This window comes from Choloepus didactylus, chromosome 10 (genome assembly GCF_015220235.1).
Source record: "Choloepus didactylus isolate mChoDid1 chromosome 10, mChoDid1.pri, whole genome shotgun sequence".
Classification (NCBI taxonomy): Eukaryota; Metazoa; Chordata; class Mammalia; order Pilosa; family Megalonychidae; genus Choloepus; species Choloepus didactylus.
Genome location: NC_051316.1, coordinates 19,793,638 through 19,810,559, shown reverse-complemented (window position 1 = coordinate 19,810,559; position 16,922 = coordinate 19,793,638). Strand labels below are relative to the sequence as shown.

Below are 16,922 nucleotides of genomic sequence, written 5' to 3'. Positions count from 1 at the left end.
CAGGGCGCGGCTTTGGTGTGTTGCGCTTTCTCGCCGCCGCTCCGGGCCGTGGTAGCGCACTGGGGAAGAGGCGAGGCTGTATTTTCAATCGCTACCCACGCAACGCTGCGGGGCTCCCACCCGGACCCCAAACTTCACGCCCCAAGCACCGCAGCTCGCCAGGAACCCCTGTGGTGCCCCCGCCCACTCCAAGGTGGGAGGGGTCCTCCCGGGAGCGTGCGGGAAAGGAAGAGGGGGAGCGAAGGGAGGGGGACAACGCGCTGTCCCCGGCGCCCTGGGCTGTGCCGGGCACGCCCGGGTCGCCGCCGTCCCGGCTCTCACTCCCCTCGATCGGCAACAGGTAGCCCGGCCGGCTCCGCTCTAGGGAAGACACAAAGCCGCAGAGGGCCCGGCGCGCCTCTGCGAGCGAGCCAGCCAGCCAGCCAGCCAGCGAGGGTCACCGGGCGCAGAGGCACTCGGCGATCGGGAGAGAGAAAGGAGAGGAGGGAAGGAGGCGGCGAAGGAGCTAGGGGGTCCCGGGTGGCCTCTCCTCCAGGCTCGTACCGCGAAGGCCAGCATCGCCGCCGCAGGCTGCAAGCCAGGCGCGGGCCGCGGGTCCTTCACCGCGCTACGGTGAGCGCTGAGGACGGGGAGGGTCGCGGGGCTGGCAGTGGCTCTGCCGAGGAAAGCTAGAGCTGAGGGGACGCGGCGGGGGGGCGGGGCCCGGGCGGGGCCCGAGCGACGCCCGCCCCTGCCCGCCCCTGCAGGCCGCGGCCATTGGCGGCGCGACAGGGGCGGGTGCGGGCGCGGCGATTGGGGCCGCGGCCGCCCATCACCGCGGGGCTGGCGGGCGGCGACGTAGCGCGGCGCTCGGAACTGACCTACTAACACACATCTCTCGGCGCGGCCGCGGCGCCCGGCGGACCCGGCGCACCCGCCCGCCCGCCTCCCGCGCCGCGCCTTCGCCCGGCCGCCCGGCCCGCCGGCACCGAGGGCGCGCCCGCCCGCCTCCCTCCAGTCCCGGGCCCGCGCGGTCCCCCGGTCCCGACGGCCCCCTTGCGCTCCCCTCGCCGCCCCGGGTCCTGCCGGCCGGAGAGAAGGAACCAGGTAACCGCTCCGCCCACCCGCCGGGCCGAGGGGACTCCGGGCCGCGGCCGCCCTCCCCGCTCTCCCGGGTCCCGCGCGGCGGGACTGGGGGGCGCGCGGGGTGCGGGGCCCGGGGCGCGCGGGGCTCGGCGGGCGACCCCCGCGACGGCGGGTGTACGGGGGCAGTCATTATATAAACTTTTGCTGCCTTGTCAGGACCGGAATCGCCACCTTAAGGCGGCCGCTTTGATTGCAGCGCCCTCGCGCCGGCACGTAGTCTCCGCTGGTTTGCTTGCTTTCCCCCCCCCCGCTTGCTGTTGCATAATGTCTCCTTATTTAAGGAAAATTGATGTTTTGATAGAACAGAGCGCCAGGGAGGCTGATCTGAGGCTGAGCCATCTCCAAGCGGGAAGGGAAGCGCTTTCTGGCTTTCCTTTCTTTTCCCTTCTGCGGGGTTTGGTGGAGCTGGGGCGGGGGGTGGGGGGGAGGAGATGGGGGTGGGGGGAGAGGAGAGAGGTTGAGTAATGGGGAATAGACTTGATTTGCTTGTTGAGAAAGAGGGTTTGTAGCGTGAATGGTGACGGCATTCAGAGAATGCCTGCGCGGCGCTTGTTTGTGTCCAGAGTTATGGCTCTGCATACGGTTTCCACTGTTTGTCGTCAGCGTGTTTTACAAGCCCCGGGGAAGGTTGGTGGGATTTTTTTTTTTTTTAATACATTTCATAATCTGCCCACGGTGAAATAATTGGCCAAGATTATGAAGCCGATGCGCGAATATGCACGTATGTGTGCAACGATTTGGTCATTTTAGCGCAGCGTTAGATAGTAGATCCTGATTTACATCTACATGACGCCCTCAAATAAATAAAAGATTGAACAATCCGACCAAACATAAAAGGAAGAATTCTTCAGGCTGAATTCCTGGTTTTGGATAATACAGGGGCTCTTCCCTTATAGGTTCGGAGCTAATATTTTTAAATCTGGGACAAACCATTGTGACGTTTCCCTCCCCACATTCTAATTTTAATGCATTTCATTTGATTGGCCTTTTTTCTCACCTTAATGTCATCGCTTTTTTTTCCGACACAAGACCGTGTACATAATAGTTCCTGGAAATGTTGCATTATGTAACTGCCGAATTTGCTGGCAATGAGTTTAAGAAGAGGGAGCTAATTACGTGTTTTTATAATCTTGCTACAAAGAAAGTAGGACAATCTCAGCCTTTAAAATTGTCACTGTAACAGGTTTTTGGTGTGTGTGTGTGTGTGTGTGTCTGTGTGTGTCTGTGTGTGTCTGTGTTTTCTTTCTTCCCCAAGGCTGTTTTAAACGGGAAAGTAGACGACCGGGTAAGCTTTGAGTTCGCTCGCGCTACGGAATGTCTTTTACCCTAAATGAAATGTGCGTTCTTCTAAATTTAGCTCTTAACTATCATTTTAACAATTGTGGCCTCACGGTGCTATTTCTGGTGTTTTCTCCAGGGCTGTGTGCAAACGCAAGTTCAAGGCCATTTGCTGTAGTTTTAACTCCACGCCTTCAGAGACCTTTGATAAGATTGTATTTTTAGGAAGGCATTTCACAGAGCCTGGTGATTTGCTGGATGCTGACTCCATTTATCTTTTTAAAGGACACTTTAGGAAACTGCTGTTCCCTGAGAATCTTCTGTTCTTGGCTTTTGTAAATAGCAGCAGTGAATGAGGTCAAACGTATTTATTTCACATCGTATTTTTCCCCGCTAGACCAGATATGATTTATAGGAAACAGATATAGGTTAGTAGATTGAATTTTTGCCCGGATAGCCTAAACAGTCAAGTGAAACTATATGAATATGTAAGGTAGCTAGATATTAAATTTCCTCCTGGACTGTTACGTAGTGTAATTATGTGTGAATGTATGTATATGTTGGTGTGGATATGGCAGATTTTTTTTTCTAATGTAAGATTTAAATTGCGATTTTTTGGGGGGTATTACAGAGATTCACTTATTGAATGAAGTGTGCTACTCCAAATAATTACATTCCCTTTCCAAGACACTAATATTTATGTAAGTCCCCCCGGTGCCAGACCCTGACCTACTTTGCGAGCTCCGGCGGGGAGTCCCAGGCCCGCAGGGGGCCGCGGAGCGCCACCTTCCGATCGCGACCTCCAGTCGTGGCCTGTGCTGCCCCCAAGCACCGCTCCCTCCGGGCAGTCTCCGAGGCTGTGGGCGGACTGGGGAAGGGATTTGTGGGTGGTGGACGAGGGCACCTCGGGGTAGGACCACCGGAGAAGCGCCTCTGAGTTTGGATTGGATGGGGGGGGGGCTGGATCCAGGCCTGCGCTCCTCCTTCGCCCCCCTCCCCACATTCCTTTGTTCTGGCGCTTGGGGGTCCTTGCGGCGCCGAGGCCCCGCTGCGCCGCCCACCCGCCGGGATGTGGGTGACGGGGCGACGCCGCCTAGAGGCTGCGCGAGCTCGATCCCGGCGGGTAACCGGGGGGCGCGGTCCCCGGTGGCCCGGGAGCACTGCGCGCGGAGCCTGGGGAGGAAGGGACGCGGCCGTGGGCACGTCATGTGGGGTGTGTGCTCCAGCTTCTCTGTGCAAACGAGAGGGGAGGAGAGCAGCAGCGCCCGGATCGAGGGAGGGAGGAATGGGGAAGATTTCGCTTGCCTTGGCTTTTAGGTGCAGCAGCCCGCCCTCTAACGGGGCAAATCCAGAGGTCTCACTCCACTCCTTTTGTACAGCGAGGTTCTGATCACCGGCACTCACCTTTGTTCTGGGAATCTTAAGTGCATTTCAGAGCCAAGCACTTCTCAATTTAAAAGGACCCAAGGAAACCTACCGATCTCAGCAGACCACAGCAATTGGGATTGGGGGCGCCAAATCCCAATGATGGTGAGGAGAAAGAGGGCCTCAACTTGACTGGGATCAGTCGTGTGGCAGTATTTTTTTTTTAAACTTTTCCTGTATCGGATCAGAGGTTGGAATGGAGAGAGAACTCATGTAGTGTATATCACTGAGTTCCACCGAGTTCAAAATAAACGCCCACATAGGTCCATGTCCTAATTCAGAGTGAATTCATGGAAACCTCACATACGTTATTTGAAAGCACATCAAGGCAATTCGCTGTGATGAGAAGGGACCGAAAACTTGGCATGTACGGGATCCTATCCTCACATTCCCATCCCTGCTCAGTTTATGTCTTGTGGTTCAGGCCACTTTTTAGTAGTTAGGAAACATGCTTTGGTGTGTTGCTGCCCCACCGGGGCCCAGCTTGACTCTTGCCACTGGCAGGGTAAGCTGAGGGAATCAGACCTGTTCAGCCAGAATCCAGTTTTTTGTTTGCTTGTTTTTGGTTTTCGTTTTTTTAACATAGGTGTTGCCCTCCATTTTTCTCTGCCTGAATCTGTGCAATAACAGTAAAAGATTATGGTTTGAAAAATTAAGCATGTAAGTAAAAATCCCCCTTGAAATATTTTTTTAATCTAATAATGATTCATTTATTTTTCTCAAACTGTGTGCTATTACATTCAATGTTAATATGAGTTTCAAAAGAATTCTTAACAGCATGGCTGAACCTCGGATTTACCAAATCATTGGCTTATGATCACTTGGATGATGTAAAAAGTGCCAAATGTTTAGCTTTTTCCAACTCGACCTTTCTGTGACTCATTTTTCTTTGGCCGTGGTAATCCTGGCATCTAAAATTCTGTGGTTCTGAGATCAGCAGAGACTGCTTAGAACCCACAGGTGAGCTGTCTCAGAGTGGGTGGGCATTGCCTATGGGGTTGAAAACTAAGGTTGAATCTTGTGGAGCTGCAGATATTTTACCTTTTTTATTGATAAACAAACACATTTAAATTGGCTTAATCTAAAACTTGCAACATAGAGGCAGTGCTTTGCTTAAAAATCATGAGTCTAGAAAGGCATATAATTAAGTCAGTGTTGCCTTATATGGCTTATTCTTCAGCAATGAGATATAACAGTTAATATTTACTAACCCCTCTCTCTGTAAGTGCCAGGCACTGTGTTCAGTGCTTTGTTATCATCCCCATTTTATAGATGAGGAAATTGAAGTTCAGAAAAGTTGATTAGCAGCCCAGGGCCAGGGAGACTGAGAAAGGAGTAGGCTTTGGGTATTGCTAACACCCTCTTTCTTTCTCTGTCCTTTCAATGAGTGGGAGTGCAAGCTCATTGCAGTTTTTGAAACAATTTCCTCTTCCGTGTTAAAGGCTTATCTTTGCGACACACAGTGATAATATCAACATGATGCAACAACCCGAAAAGTAAAGCCCTTTCCCAAGTGGAGCTACCTGAGTAGATTTTTCTAATTGACCTGGTGTTGGTCATCAGAGCCAGTAATTAGATGTAAATGTGATTAAGTCCAGGGAAAGGAAAAGGTGCAGTCAGATGGCCTAGGTTTTAATTTTACCGAAGTTAAAAACCACACATACTTCATTATTTCACTTGTAATACAGATCGTACTGCTGCGGTGAGAAGTTGTTTATTTTTCATTTGTATTGAGGAGTGAGAGTACGCTTGGGATTCAATTCAAAATATGACAGAACAATGTAATTGAAATTTCCTTTAATATTCATTTCTTGTTTTGGAAAAGGTACGCTTGTATTTAACAGGGTTAACACATTGTTTGATATCCTGTTATTTTTCTAAATTATATTTGAGTTGATTTGTATCCAGATTGGACTAGTTGTATGAGAATGTTGAAAGATTTTGACCTTTGAACACAGACATTACATGAAACTTTTTCAGTTTCAAAATGAATTTTTCTTATTATCACTACCCCTCCTCCCTTCAGCAATTCTCTCTCAAATTTCTTTGCAAATAACATCCCTGTAGTTCAAAAAAACAAACAAACAGATTCTCATATGGTTTTCATTAAAGGGCATAAGCTTATATTTATGATAAGAAAGTTTAATAAAGATTTACTAGATGCCATTCATTAATAATCTGTGCTCCAGGGACTCAGTTTCAGTGGTACCAAAATGACATTTATGAGTCTTTTAGTTATCAGAACATGGTGTCTTTCATTAATTAATTTTCTGGGGATCTCAAACCACAATTAAGTAGCCTTCAAACAAACACTAAAATGAAACTACTTCATCTTTAATAAAAAAAATAAACACTCTATTCATAAGGCACATAATATAGTGAATGACATTTCTAATCATCTGCTCTCTGAGAAAGAAAGTGGGTGAGAAATTAAAAAGTAGAGCTGAAGAGTATTGGGGTAATTCTTCAATATCACTAGGGATGTTCAAGAACTTTCCTTATACCCCTCCCCCCCCAACCCCTGCAACTACACAGTTTTGTGCCATCATTACTCCACTTGCTTGTATTGTAGTATAACTCACCCATTGCAGAATTTCGTCTAACTGGGTTACTGTGTGATTGTTGGTGTCCCATAAGATTTCAGATTAATTGCTAGAGTGATAAATTATCTTTTTGCAAGTTTCAAGAAAATTAATGGTCCCTGTTTTCAAGTTACCACAGACTTTTACAAACTACGTTGTTATTTCATTTTCTCCTCAATTTATTCCCCCATTTCTAAGTGAGGGCTGTTTATTCTTTATTTCTCAAGCAATGCAATGAATTGTCTGGATGTGTTAGTGTCTTCTTGCTTACTCCATGCAGTCTTCAGAATATTTTCCTGGTACATTAGTTTATAAACAGTGGCCTCTTTCATAAAAGAATGTCAGGCTATACAGTTTCATATTATGATTTCTTAAATTACAACAATACTGTAATTCAGTGCAGTGTTGTCATCAAATATTTATTACATTTAAATATTTATTACATCTAATTTTCAAGTAGTCCTTGGCTGAAGATGAGGGAGCAAGAAACTTGAAATATTTTCAGTTTTCAGAAAGCTGGTCAGACTTTGACACATTTATGTACAGAGGCACCCAAATAGAAAAAGGAGGTCACTTAGTTGCTCTGATAGGGTAGATTCTGACGAAGTATTAGAGTCTGTTTGTAAGTGTGTGTTTATATCTTCATCAAGGATACATTTCTCTCTGACATAAGTGGCACTTAACTTTAACATAGTTTTCTTAATTTAAAAAGCCTTTTATTTTTCAGTGTGATTACAAAATCCTCTTGGAACGTCAAGTCAATGTTTTCTTAGTGAGTTCCACCCCACCCCCACCTTGATTGGACATTTGCATTTTTTCCTTCTTTTATCTCTGCTTAGAAATACTAGTTTGTTTGTTTTTTATTATCCACAAAAAAGAATTAAAGCATTTTGTTAGAGCAATCATGTCATGGACTTTACACTTAGAAAGAAAATGTAGCTTAATATTTTGCTTGTATTCACAGTTTAAAAGTATGAATAGCTATGAAATGACTGATTTTATTTTTTCTCTAAAATGGCACTTTTTTCAAAAAGAATCATCTGCCTTTTAAATGATAGGTGGCTTACAGTTTAACATAATTTAGATTTACCTTAAAAAGAATTTTTTTTTTCTTTAATGTTTTCTATACTGTTCCTCTGATGGACTAAATACATTAAGAGAGTAGAGGGGAAATTAGATATTTCTGTAAAACTTATCAAATCATTGGGCACATCAAATAGTATTTCATCTTATACTGGCAGAACTTGAAAATACAAATATGGACACAATTTGCAATAAAACTTCCCTTTTAAAGAGATAATTAGTGACAAAATTTTCTCAAATTTCTTAAGTCTTAGTAATGTTTAGATATTTGAAACAAAATGATTCTTTTCTTTTCTATTTTTTTTTCTTCTTTTTTAGGAAAGCGTGAATTGTGATCAGGAATAGGCCAAGAAAAATACAAGTCTATCATTCTAAACATGAATAATGAGGTAGCTCCTCAAGGATAAGTTTGGTTTATAATTTAATGTTGTAAAGTTTCCTTCTCTTAGGAAATTTTCTAAATCAAATCTTAGTCTTAATTAAAAGAAATACTTAGGTCATCTAACTTACAGAAAGTTTAAGTTTAACTTAAAGAAACTTAGTTTAAGTTTAACTTAAAGAAAGTTTGTATAGTCTGATGTACTATAAAGAAAGCATTAAAGTAAAATTTAGTAGCACGTAATAGTGGCAACTCTGCATTAAATACAGAAAAATATGTCAATTGACGTGATGACTCCTCTTAAATTTCTGAGTTTTTATTTGCAGTTTTTTAAAAAAACAGTAATATTATCTAATGGGTGTAATGAAGTTAATCATGCTGAATATGCTAACATCATAGAATTGGCATTGAGTTTCAATTATTCACACACATATGCACACAAAGTAAGCAGTATCTTAATGTCCCACAGCATTAAGTATTGGTTTGAGATGAAGTAATTGTTAAATTAATCATAAGGGAAAATGCTGAAATTAGCAATAAAGCCCGAAATCACTCTAGTGCATTAGTTTAGCACACCTAGGGATGTTTTCAGAAGGCATTGTAAACTACCATTGCATTTACATTAATCAATTTAAGTTCACTGTTGAGGGACATGAATAGTTTCTAGGGCCCATCTCTGCCATTAACTGCTGTATGATCTTGGGAAAGTCACTCAGCCTTTCTGTGTTTTAGCTTGTTCATTGAAAAGTGAGAAAGTCAGAAGAGACACTGCCTGCCCCACATGTTGGAAACTATCCATCATATTTGATATATTTAAAAAAAAAAAAAAAAAAAAAGATGACAGTGTCCATAGCTATAATTTTTCTTGTCCTCTCTCTATCTTAGCATAAATAGAATTTCCAGAAGATTAACATTTTAGCAGAGATGAAAATTAATTGAATGTCATTTTTCCCAAGTCATTAAATACTCTCAGGATCTAAAACACCTCTTAGGAAGCTGGAGGAAGAACTTCTAGATGGTACTTTGTTGGTTTAAGGAAATTATAAGAGCATCCAATGGTACCTTGTGAATTATGAAGTGTGTGTATATTACTCAGAAATAAGAGTGAAACAGAAAAGGAACTTGGTGTAAATGAGAATGCTTTGCAGTGTCTCACACTAGAACAATCCTATGCAAGGGTGAAAGAATTGGAATAGAGGTTAAGAGTTAGCTGGAATCTTAGCTCTGTCCCTTAACCAGCTGTGTGACACCATTTTCCCATCTAAAAAATGATTATTATGACAATGAATGAAATAATGCATGCAAGTCAGGCTCACAGTGTCTATTGATAAGGGCTCAATACATGACAGATATTAGTATTGTTTTTGTTTTTGTTTTTATCATTGCACCAAGAAAACAGCAGTGCTGTTAGAAACAATGAGTATGTGTGTCTGTGCAACCCCTTGGTTCTGTCTCAGTTGTCCTATGTTCTCATGTTGGTCCCCCCCCCCCCCAAGACCAATAAGTTCCTTGAGTGCTGGGAGTTCGGTTTTACCCCTCCATCTTTATGTGGCCTCTGTTCAGCACAGTGTCTGATACACAAGACATGCTCCTTGTGTGTTGAATGAATTAAATTAATGAATAAGTGAAGCTCTCTGTTGATAAGCGAAAATCTTTAAAATTCACACAATAGTGTTGAATTAGAGAGAAAATATCAGAAACGTTTTTTTGTTCAGAAGAATCTCTTATATAACTTAAGCCAGTGACCATCAACCAAATGTTTCGCACCTAATATGTTCAGGTTGTTGCTAAAAGGATACAAATGCATATTAATTTCTGCCTTAAAGTAATTTGCAGCTTAGTTGGGGCAGACAAGGCAAACATGTAGAAAGATACAGTGTATGAAATCATCACCTCTTACTACATTATCGCACAATACTAATTAGCTTCTTTTCAACACTGCAAGATTGTTTGATAAATAATATTACAGAAGAATATCAGATGACAATATGTGGCGATTAGCCAACTAAGTCACAGAGAGTGCATTCTATATATGCAGAGGAGGGATGAATGGCAAGTTTATAGTACATGTAGTGAAATCCAAATAGGAAGAAGATTAACTAAAAAGAAATGAGACGTTCCATACAGTTTTGAATGTACCAACAAAGTTGTAGAGATGGTAAAATGGATTTATAGAACTTAGATACCTAGAAAAAAGGGGTCAAAGAAACTATAAGACAAATGGGATATTTTTGTTAAATGGAAGTAGAATTGTTTTCTCTGTGCAGCATGGTGACTGAGATTTGGAAAGACAGCTTGGAATACATAAACATAATTGTCTTCCTTTAGATGGAATTTCTAACTCTTTGCCTCAACACTCATTTTACTTGAGGAATGGGGACCTAACTGAATTACTGAATAGAAATCTTTAACAGGAGGAAAGAATTCATTCAATATGTAGAAAAATCTGGGTTTTCATGTTAGAAGAAAGACAAAAGCTAAACAGTTTTTCCTGAATAGGAAATAGTAATGTTTTACTAAACAGTAACTAGAAAGATTCTCTTTCTAAAACTTCGTTATCTACTGTGACAGACTCCTTACCTTCACTTTCCATTAACATTTTATTATCAAAGAACCAACAGAAACTTGGTATTAAGAATCGTATGACTACCTGTTCCCTTAACCGTGTTGGCTTAGTTAGATGGACAAGAACGTGGCAGGAAACCTTATTTAAGATACTGTAAATTATTGCATCATTCCTTCTGTTCCGTCTGGAAAAGACAAAAGAAGCTGACAGGCTTTTCCAGTTGATAACATTAAATTTCATTTCACTAGTCATTATACAACTAGGCATAAAAAAGAAATAGTGACATTAAAAAAATTAAATCTTTTTAGTAGGGCAGGATAGAGTGTCGCTGTAACACAGAGTGATGAAAGAACAGTTGTCTTACCACATCGACTTTATGAAAAGTATAACCAACTGGAAAGTTAGGGAGAGAAGCAGTATCTAGAAACACAGATCCAAAAAGCACCGTGTACACATTATTATTGGAACGTAATATGGATTTATTATCTAATAACAAACTAAATGTTGAGCCAAATTCATATTATAATTATTTCATCAACAGAGGAGGAGGCTCTTCTAGTTTTGAGATCTTATAGTTTGTTTGAAACTAATCAGTAAAATTGAAAGAAATTCATCTCATAATTCTGTTTCTCGTTTTCACATGAATTTTAAGTTTGAATAATGGTTTTAGTCCAGAGCCACTGTATAGCTGAAATCTGTTATGACACAATTTTCAGGACCAAAAAGAACATTTTGGATACTTCAATCTCAATAAATGTTTGATAAATCAATTTGAAGGAACCAGAAATAACAACAATAATATCTCTTAATTTTATGGCCTAGATGCCTCAGAGAGAGAAGGCTTTATTTAGGAGAATCTTTGCACGTGGGTGTGACAAGTCACGTGGTGGAATAAGCTGGGATATAACCCAAGTCAGGCTGTCCAGGATGTGTTCATGTCCACTTTAAGAGTCAGATTGAAAAAAAAAACAAAAACAAACAAAATTCAGTTCATTGGTCTGGCTTTTCATTTGGTTTTTGTGGAAATAAAAATTAGCTCCTTTTATACTTTATTCTGTATAACAATTACAAAACCTGTTTGCTGATGTTAAAGCAGTATACTTAGTAACGTTCTTTTATAGAGGTGAGCTTGTTTGCTTTGCAAGTATATAAAAGTTATCTGAACTTTTTTCAGAAGCATCATAATTGGCAAGTACCATTTAAAAGCCAATGAACTCTGGTGGTTTGATGGGTTGAGCCCTCTACCATAAGTTTTACCCTTGGGAAGACGGTTGCTGCAAAGGAGAGGCTAGGCCTCCCTATGGTTGTGCCTAAGAGCCTCCTCCCGAATGCCTCTTTGTTGCTCAGATGTGGCCCTCTGTCTCTGGCTAAGCCAACTTGAAAGGTGAAATCACTGCCCTCCCCCCTACGTGGGATCAGACACCCAGGGGAGTGAATCTCCCTGGCAACGTGGAATATGACTTCCGGGGAGGAATGTAGACCCAGCATCGTGGGACGGAGAACATCTTCTTGACCAAAAGGGGGATGTGAAAGGAAATGAAATAAGCTTCAGTGTCAGAGAGATTCCAAAAGGAGCCGAGAGGTCACTCTGGTGGGCACTCTTACGCACACTTTAGACAACCCTTTTTAGGTTCTAAAGAATTGGGGTAGCTGGTGGTGGATACCTGAAACTATCAAACTACAACCCAGAACCCATGAATCTCAAAGACAGTTGTATAAAAATGTAGCTTATGAGGGGTGACAATGGGATTGGGAAAGCCATAAGGACCACACTCCACTTTGTCTAGTTTATGGATGGATGAGTAGAAAAATAGGGGAAGGAAACAAAGAGACAAAGGTACCCAGTGTTCTTTTTTACTTCAATTGCTCTTTTTCACTCTAATTATTATTCTTGTTATTTTTGTGTGTGTGCTAATGAAGGTGTCAGGGATTGATTTGGGTGATGAATGTACAACTATGTAATGGTACTGTAAACAATCGAAAGTACGATTTGTTTTGTATGACTGCGTGGTATGTGAATATATCTCAATAAAATGATGATAAAAAAAAAAAAAAAAAGCCAATGAACTGTAGGCCTCTGCCATTTTCTTCCTGCAAAGTCCCATACCATGCCCAATCATTTCTCCTTATGAAATACAGCCTTTCTCTAATTCTCCTAGGGCAGATGTTTTTTTCTCACATTCTCCTGAACCCCGTAGTCCTCTGTTGGTGTCTCGTTTGGCATATGAGTTTTACGTCTTTATAATATAGGTATTTGGGTACTTACTTCCTCTTCAAGATTGCACTCCTTGAAGGCAAGAATTGTGTCTTGTTCAGTCCTGTATACCCTAAACTCTTGGCATCGTTCCTTGTACATAATTGGTAATAAATATTTATCTGGTGGATAACTGTTTATTTTAATTTCTTGCAGATAACTAGAACACACCAACTCCCTCCGATTAGAAGAGCCCCAGAGATTTCTCCTGATCGGTCACACCGAAAGGAAGATGATTGATGGATTTTAAACCACAGTGTTTAAAGAGCTTGAGAATACTGGGGAAATTTTGCTTTTGTCCACCATCTGTGTAGGTTAAGGTTGTTTCTGATGCAGCTGAGAAAAATGCAGACCATCAAAAAGGAACAGGCCTCTCTAGATACTGGTAACGGTGTGGACAAAATGATGGTACTTAACTCTGCTTTAACTGAAGTATCCGATGATTTGAGTACAAACGAAGACTTACTTCTAAATGAAGGCAGCATGGGGAAAAACAAATCTTCAGCCTGTCGGAGAAAGCGGGAATTCATTCCTGATGAAAAGAAAGATGCCATGTATTGGGAAAAAAGGCGGAAAAATAACGAAGCCGCCAAAAGATCTCGGGAGAAACGGCGTCTGAATGACCTGGTTTTAGAGAACAAACTAATTGCGCTGGGAGAAGAAAACGCCACTCTAAAAGCCGAACTGCTTTCGCTAAAATTAAAGTTTGGTTTAATTAGCTCCACAGCATATGCTCAAGAGATTCAGAAACTCAGTAACTCTACAGCTGTGTACTTTCAAGACTATCAGACTTCCAAATCCAACGTTGGCTCATTTGTGGACGAGCATGAACCCTCGATGGTTGCAAGTAGTTGCATATCTGTCATCAAGCACTCGCCACAGAGTTCTCTGTCTGACATTTCAGAAGTATCCTCTGTAGACCATGCTCAGGAGAGTCCTGTTCAGAATAACTGCACAAGTCCTGAAAACAAGTTCCAAATCATAAAACAAGAGCCAGTGGAACTGGAGAACTACACGAGAGAGCCAAGAGATGACAGAGGCTCTTATACAGCCTCCATATATCAAAACTATATAGGAAATTCTTTTCCTGGCTACTCCCACTCTCCCCCTCTCTTGCAGGTCAATCGATCCTCCAGTAATTCCCCGAGAACGTCAGAGACGGATGATGGTGTCGTTGGAAAATCGTCTGATGGAGAAGATGAGCAGCAGGTACCCAAAGGCCCGATCCATTCTCCAGTTGAACTTAAACATGTACACGCAATGGTGGTGAAGGTTCCAGAAGTAAATTCTTCCGCGTTGCCACACAAGCTTCGCATCAAAGCCAAAGCCATGCAGATAAAAGTAGAGGCGTTCGATAATGAATTTGAGGCCACGCAAAAACTTTCCTCGCCCATTGACATGACATCTAAAAGACATCTGGAACTTGAAAAGCATAATGCCCCAAACATGGTACATTCTTCTCTCACTCCCTTTTCAGTGCAAGTGACTAACATTCAAGACTGGTCGCTCAAATCGGAACACTGGCATCAAAAAGAGCTTAATGGCAAAACTCAGAATAGTTTCAAAACTGGAGCTGTTGAAATTAAAGACAATGTCTACAAAGTGTCCGACCCAGAGAATTTATATTTGAAGCAGGGAATAGCAAACTTAAATGCAGAAGTTGCATCACTTAAGAGACTTATAACTACACAACACATACCTGCTTCAGACTCTGGGTAAATTACTACTGAATGAAAGCTGGGTATTTAGAAAGAATGTCCTTTGCAATAGATGGGTATGTTTTGTATTATGCTGAATTTTCACTGGACCTGTGATGTCATTTCACTGTAATGTTCATATGTCGTCTCTTTGGTGTCTTTTGTGCACAAATTATTATGAAGATTAGATTGTGTTATCACTATGCCTTGTGTATAGCCAAATAGTCCATACAAAGGCTGTATATATTGAACATTATTTTTGTTGTTCTATTATAAAGTGTGCAAGTTACCAGTTTCAATAAAGGATTGGTTACAAACACAGAACTTTTGCTCCATTGCCCTTGACTTCATGGAAAATGAAAAGTAATTTAAGTTACAAAAATATTTGACTTATCTGGGGAAATAGTTCTCCCCTAAAGTAAGGGAAAACGACTTTGTTTTTCCTCTCCTTTGGCTGGGCTATAAATTTTTTTAAAAACCTTCCAAAGAAAGAAAAAATTTAACAACAAATTTTCTTGCGTTGTAGGCTGATTTATTAAATGTCTGTCCTTTATATGTATTTTTCTTTAAACCAAAGTTTTCTCTACTTTTTTTTTTAGTAGAAAAATCCAAGTGGATTGGCAACAGCCTACCATTACTCATCTCTCTTTTCTTTAAGCATGTTACATAGATGTAGCGGATTGAGTCACTGACTCACTTTATTGGATTATAGTTTGTTTTGAAAGAGCAAACAAAGACTTAAGTATGAAGACATTTATTTTGTTATTGTGAATCTTCACAGTTCTAGAGTTGGACTGCTAGGGAGTTAAAGTGGTGAAATACTGTTTATGTTTCATTTCCAAAATGTCAAAGAACACATTAATTACCACATGACAGCATACATATTCTGAATATATCTAATGACATTTTTTTTTTTAAGATTCATTGTGAATATAAATAATAGCTCTATATCTTCAGGTATGAGTTTAGAAAATATAGCAGAGAAGGACAGGAAAAGCATTCTAAGTAAATCGATGCTAAGACTAAGTAAGACCCTTGATCGCACTACACAGGTGTTATAAGACATAAACAAAGTTTACTAATATTGTGATGCGCGTACTGCTACATCCACACACCTTCGGCAGGGGAGTGTAGGAGAGGGCAGGGTGGATGTTACTTAAGCACAGCTTTCTCCATAGATGCACTCCACACCAAAACCCTCTCCAGAACCTTCTCTTTCCACAAACTGGCCTCTTTTTCTATTCTAGAAGGGAATTGAAGAGTCATGGAACAGGTCTACACCAATCTGCAGACTGCTTTCACCCTCACCCTGTTAACCTGTATCTTATATTGGCAACACAGAGGCAGGAAAGTCCAATTATTAACATCCCATTACAGGGATCTCGAGTTTTCTCTGACTGTCATCTTGGAATAGAAATGTAATCTTTGTTTTAATAAATTTCCCACACTTACATATTTTAAAAAGTATAGTCCTTTGAATTAAAGACAGTTTCAGTCATACAGACCTGCCGTCTACTTTGGTTACCCTGTTTGCTCTTTGGGAAATGGGTTGCAGGGCTCAGCCCTTGGCCTTCTCTAGTATTTTATTAGTGCTTGAATGAAGCCCAAAGGTAAACTTGTCCTTTGAGGATGTTACAAAGCAGAAGAGCACGAAAGTATTGGATGGTAGTCAGTATCCAAAAGCCTTTGACAGCCTATGGACTGAATCCAACAAAAAACATACAATAGAGACAATGGAAAGTCAGGTTCCTAGGTTAAAAAACCAAACCAAAAGCCCGCCCAAGTTCACAATTGCAAGAAAAGCAATGAAATAGCCACATATGGTGGGGAAAAGGCTTTAGTTTGCTCAAGCTTGCCAGGAGTCAACACTCATTGGAATGTTGGGTTGTATTAACACAAGGAGCATCCAGAACAAGGCAGGAATTATCCTACTCTAGCCTGGGGTGCCACACTCAATAAGGGGTACAGTAATAAGCCCAAAGTTGCCCTTGAGAGGTGAGAAAATTTTCAGCCATGAAATAATGAGAAAACTGTTGATGGTTTGCCCAGAAAAGGGATTAACATTATATTGTGTGATGCTGTAAAGAAGAATAGGTAGATAATAACAAGAAAAGTAAATCTTAAGTTGTTTTAAGAACTATGTATCTTGTCAGGGTCGTCCAGATGTGAAGGGGCTACTTTAGACCAAAGCACCTTCCATATTAAGCACTGAATGCGAAGTCTCATTGTTAATACCACATCTGGATGTCATCTTTTCAGCCCTCTTCCTTAGTCTATTTTGTGTTATAATTTCAGGGACGTAAGTGATTTTAATTGGGGTCCTATTTAAAATGTTACTCCTTAAAAATGGAAGTAATACTGAACACAAGCCATTTCAAACCCAAAAGGAACAAAAGAAATACAAAAATGACACTTTGACACTTCTATTGTGTGATGTCAACAGGGAAGGGTTACCACCTCCTCCCATACACATGCTACCTGAAAATAATAGAAAGTGGTGTTAAAGCCAAATAAATCTGGAACTGCGTTCATA

At 41.5% G+C, this 16,922-nt stretch overlaps 1 protein-coding gene across 2 annotated transcripts; it reads left to right on the top strand.

Annotated features, from left to right (window-relative positions):
* Positions 1–954: 954 nt before the first annotated feature.
* NFIL3 (nuclear factor, interleukin 3 regulated) lies at positions 955–14,711 on the top strand. 2 transcript variants are annotated; one of them, XM_037797828.1, is made up of 2 exons: positions 955–1,086; positions 12,849–14,711. In XM_037797828.1, exon 2 carries the CDS (start codon positions 13,023–13,025, stop codon positions 14,409–14,411), a length of 1,389 nt encoding a protein of 462 aa, XP_037653756.1. In that variant the 5' UTR covers positions 955–1,086; positions 12,849–13,022; the 3' UTR covers positions 14,412–14,711. The 2 variants fall into 2 exon arrangements, with proteins under 2 accessions (XP_037653756.1, XP_037653757.1); XM_037797829.1 differs by lacking the exon at positions 955–1,086 and adding an exon at positions 1,785–3,933.
* Positions 14,712–16,922: the final 2,211 nt, after the last annotated feature.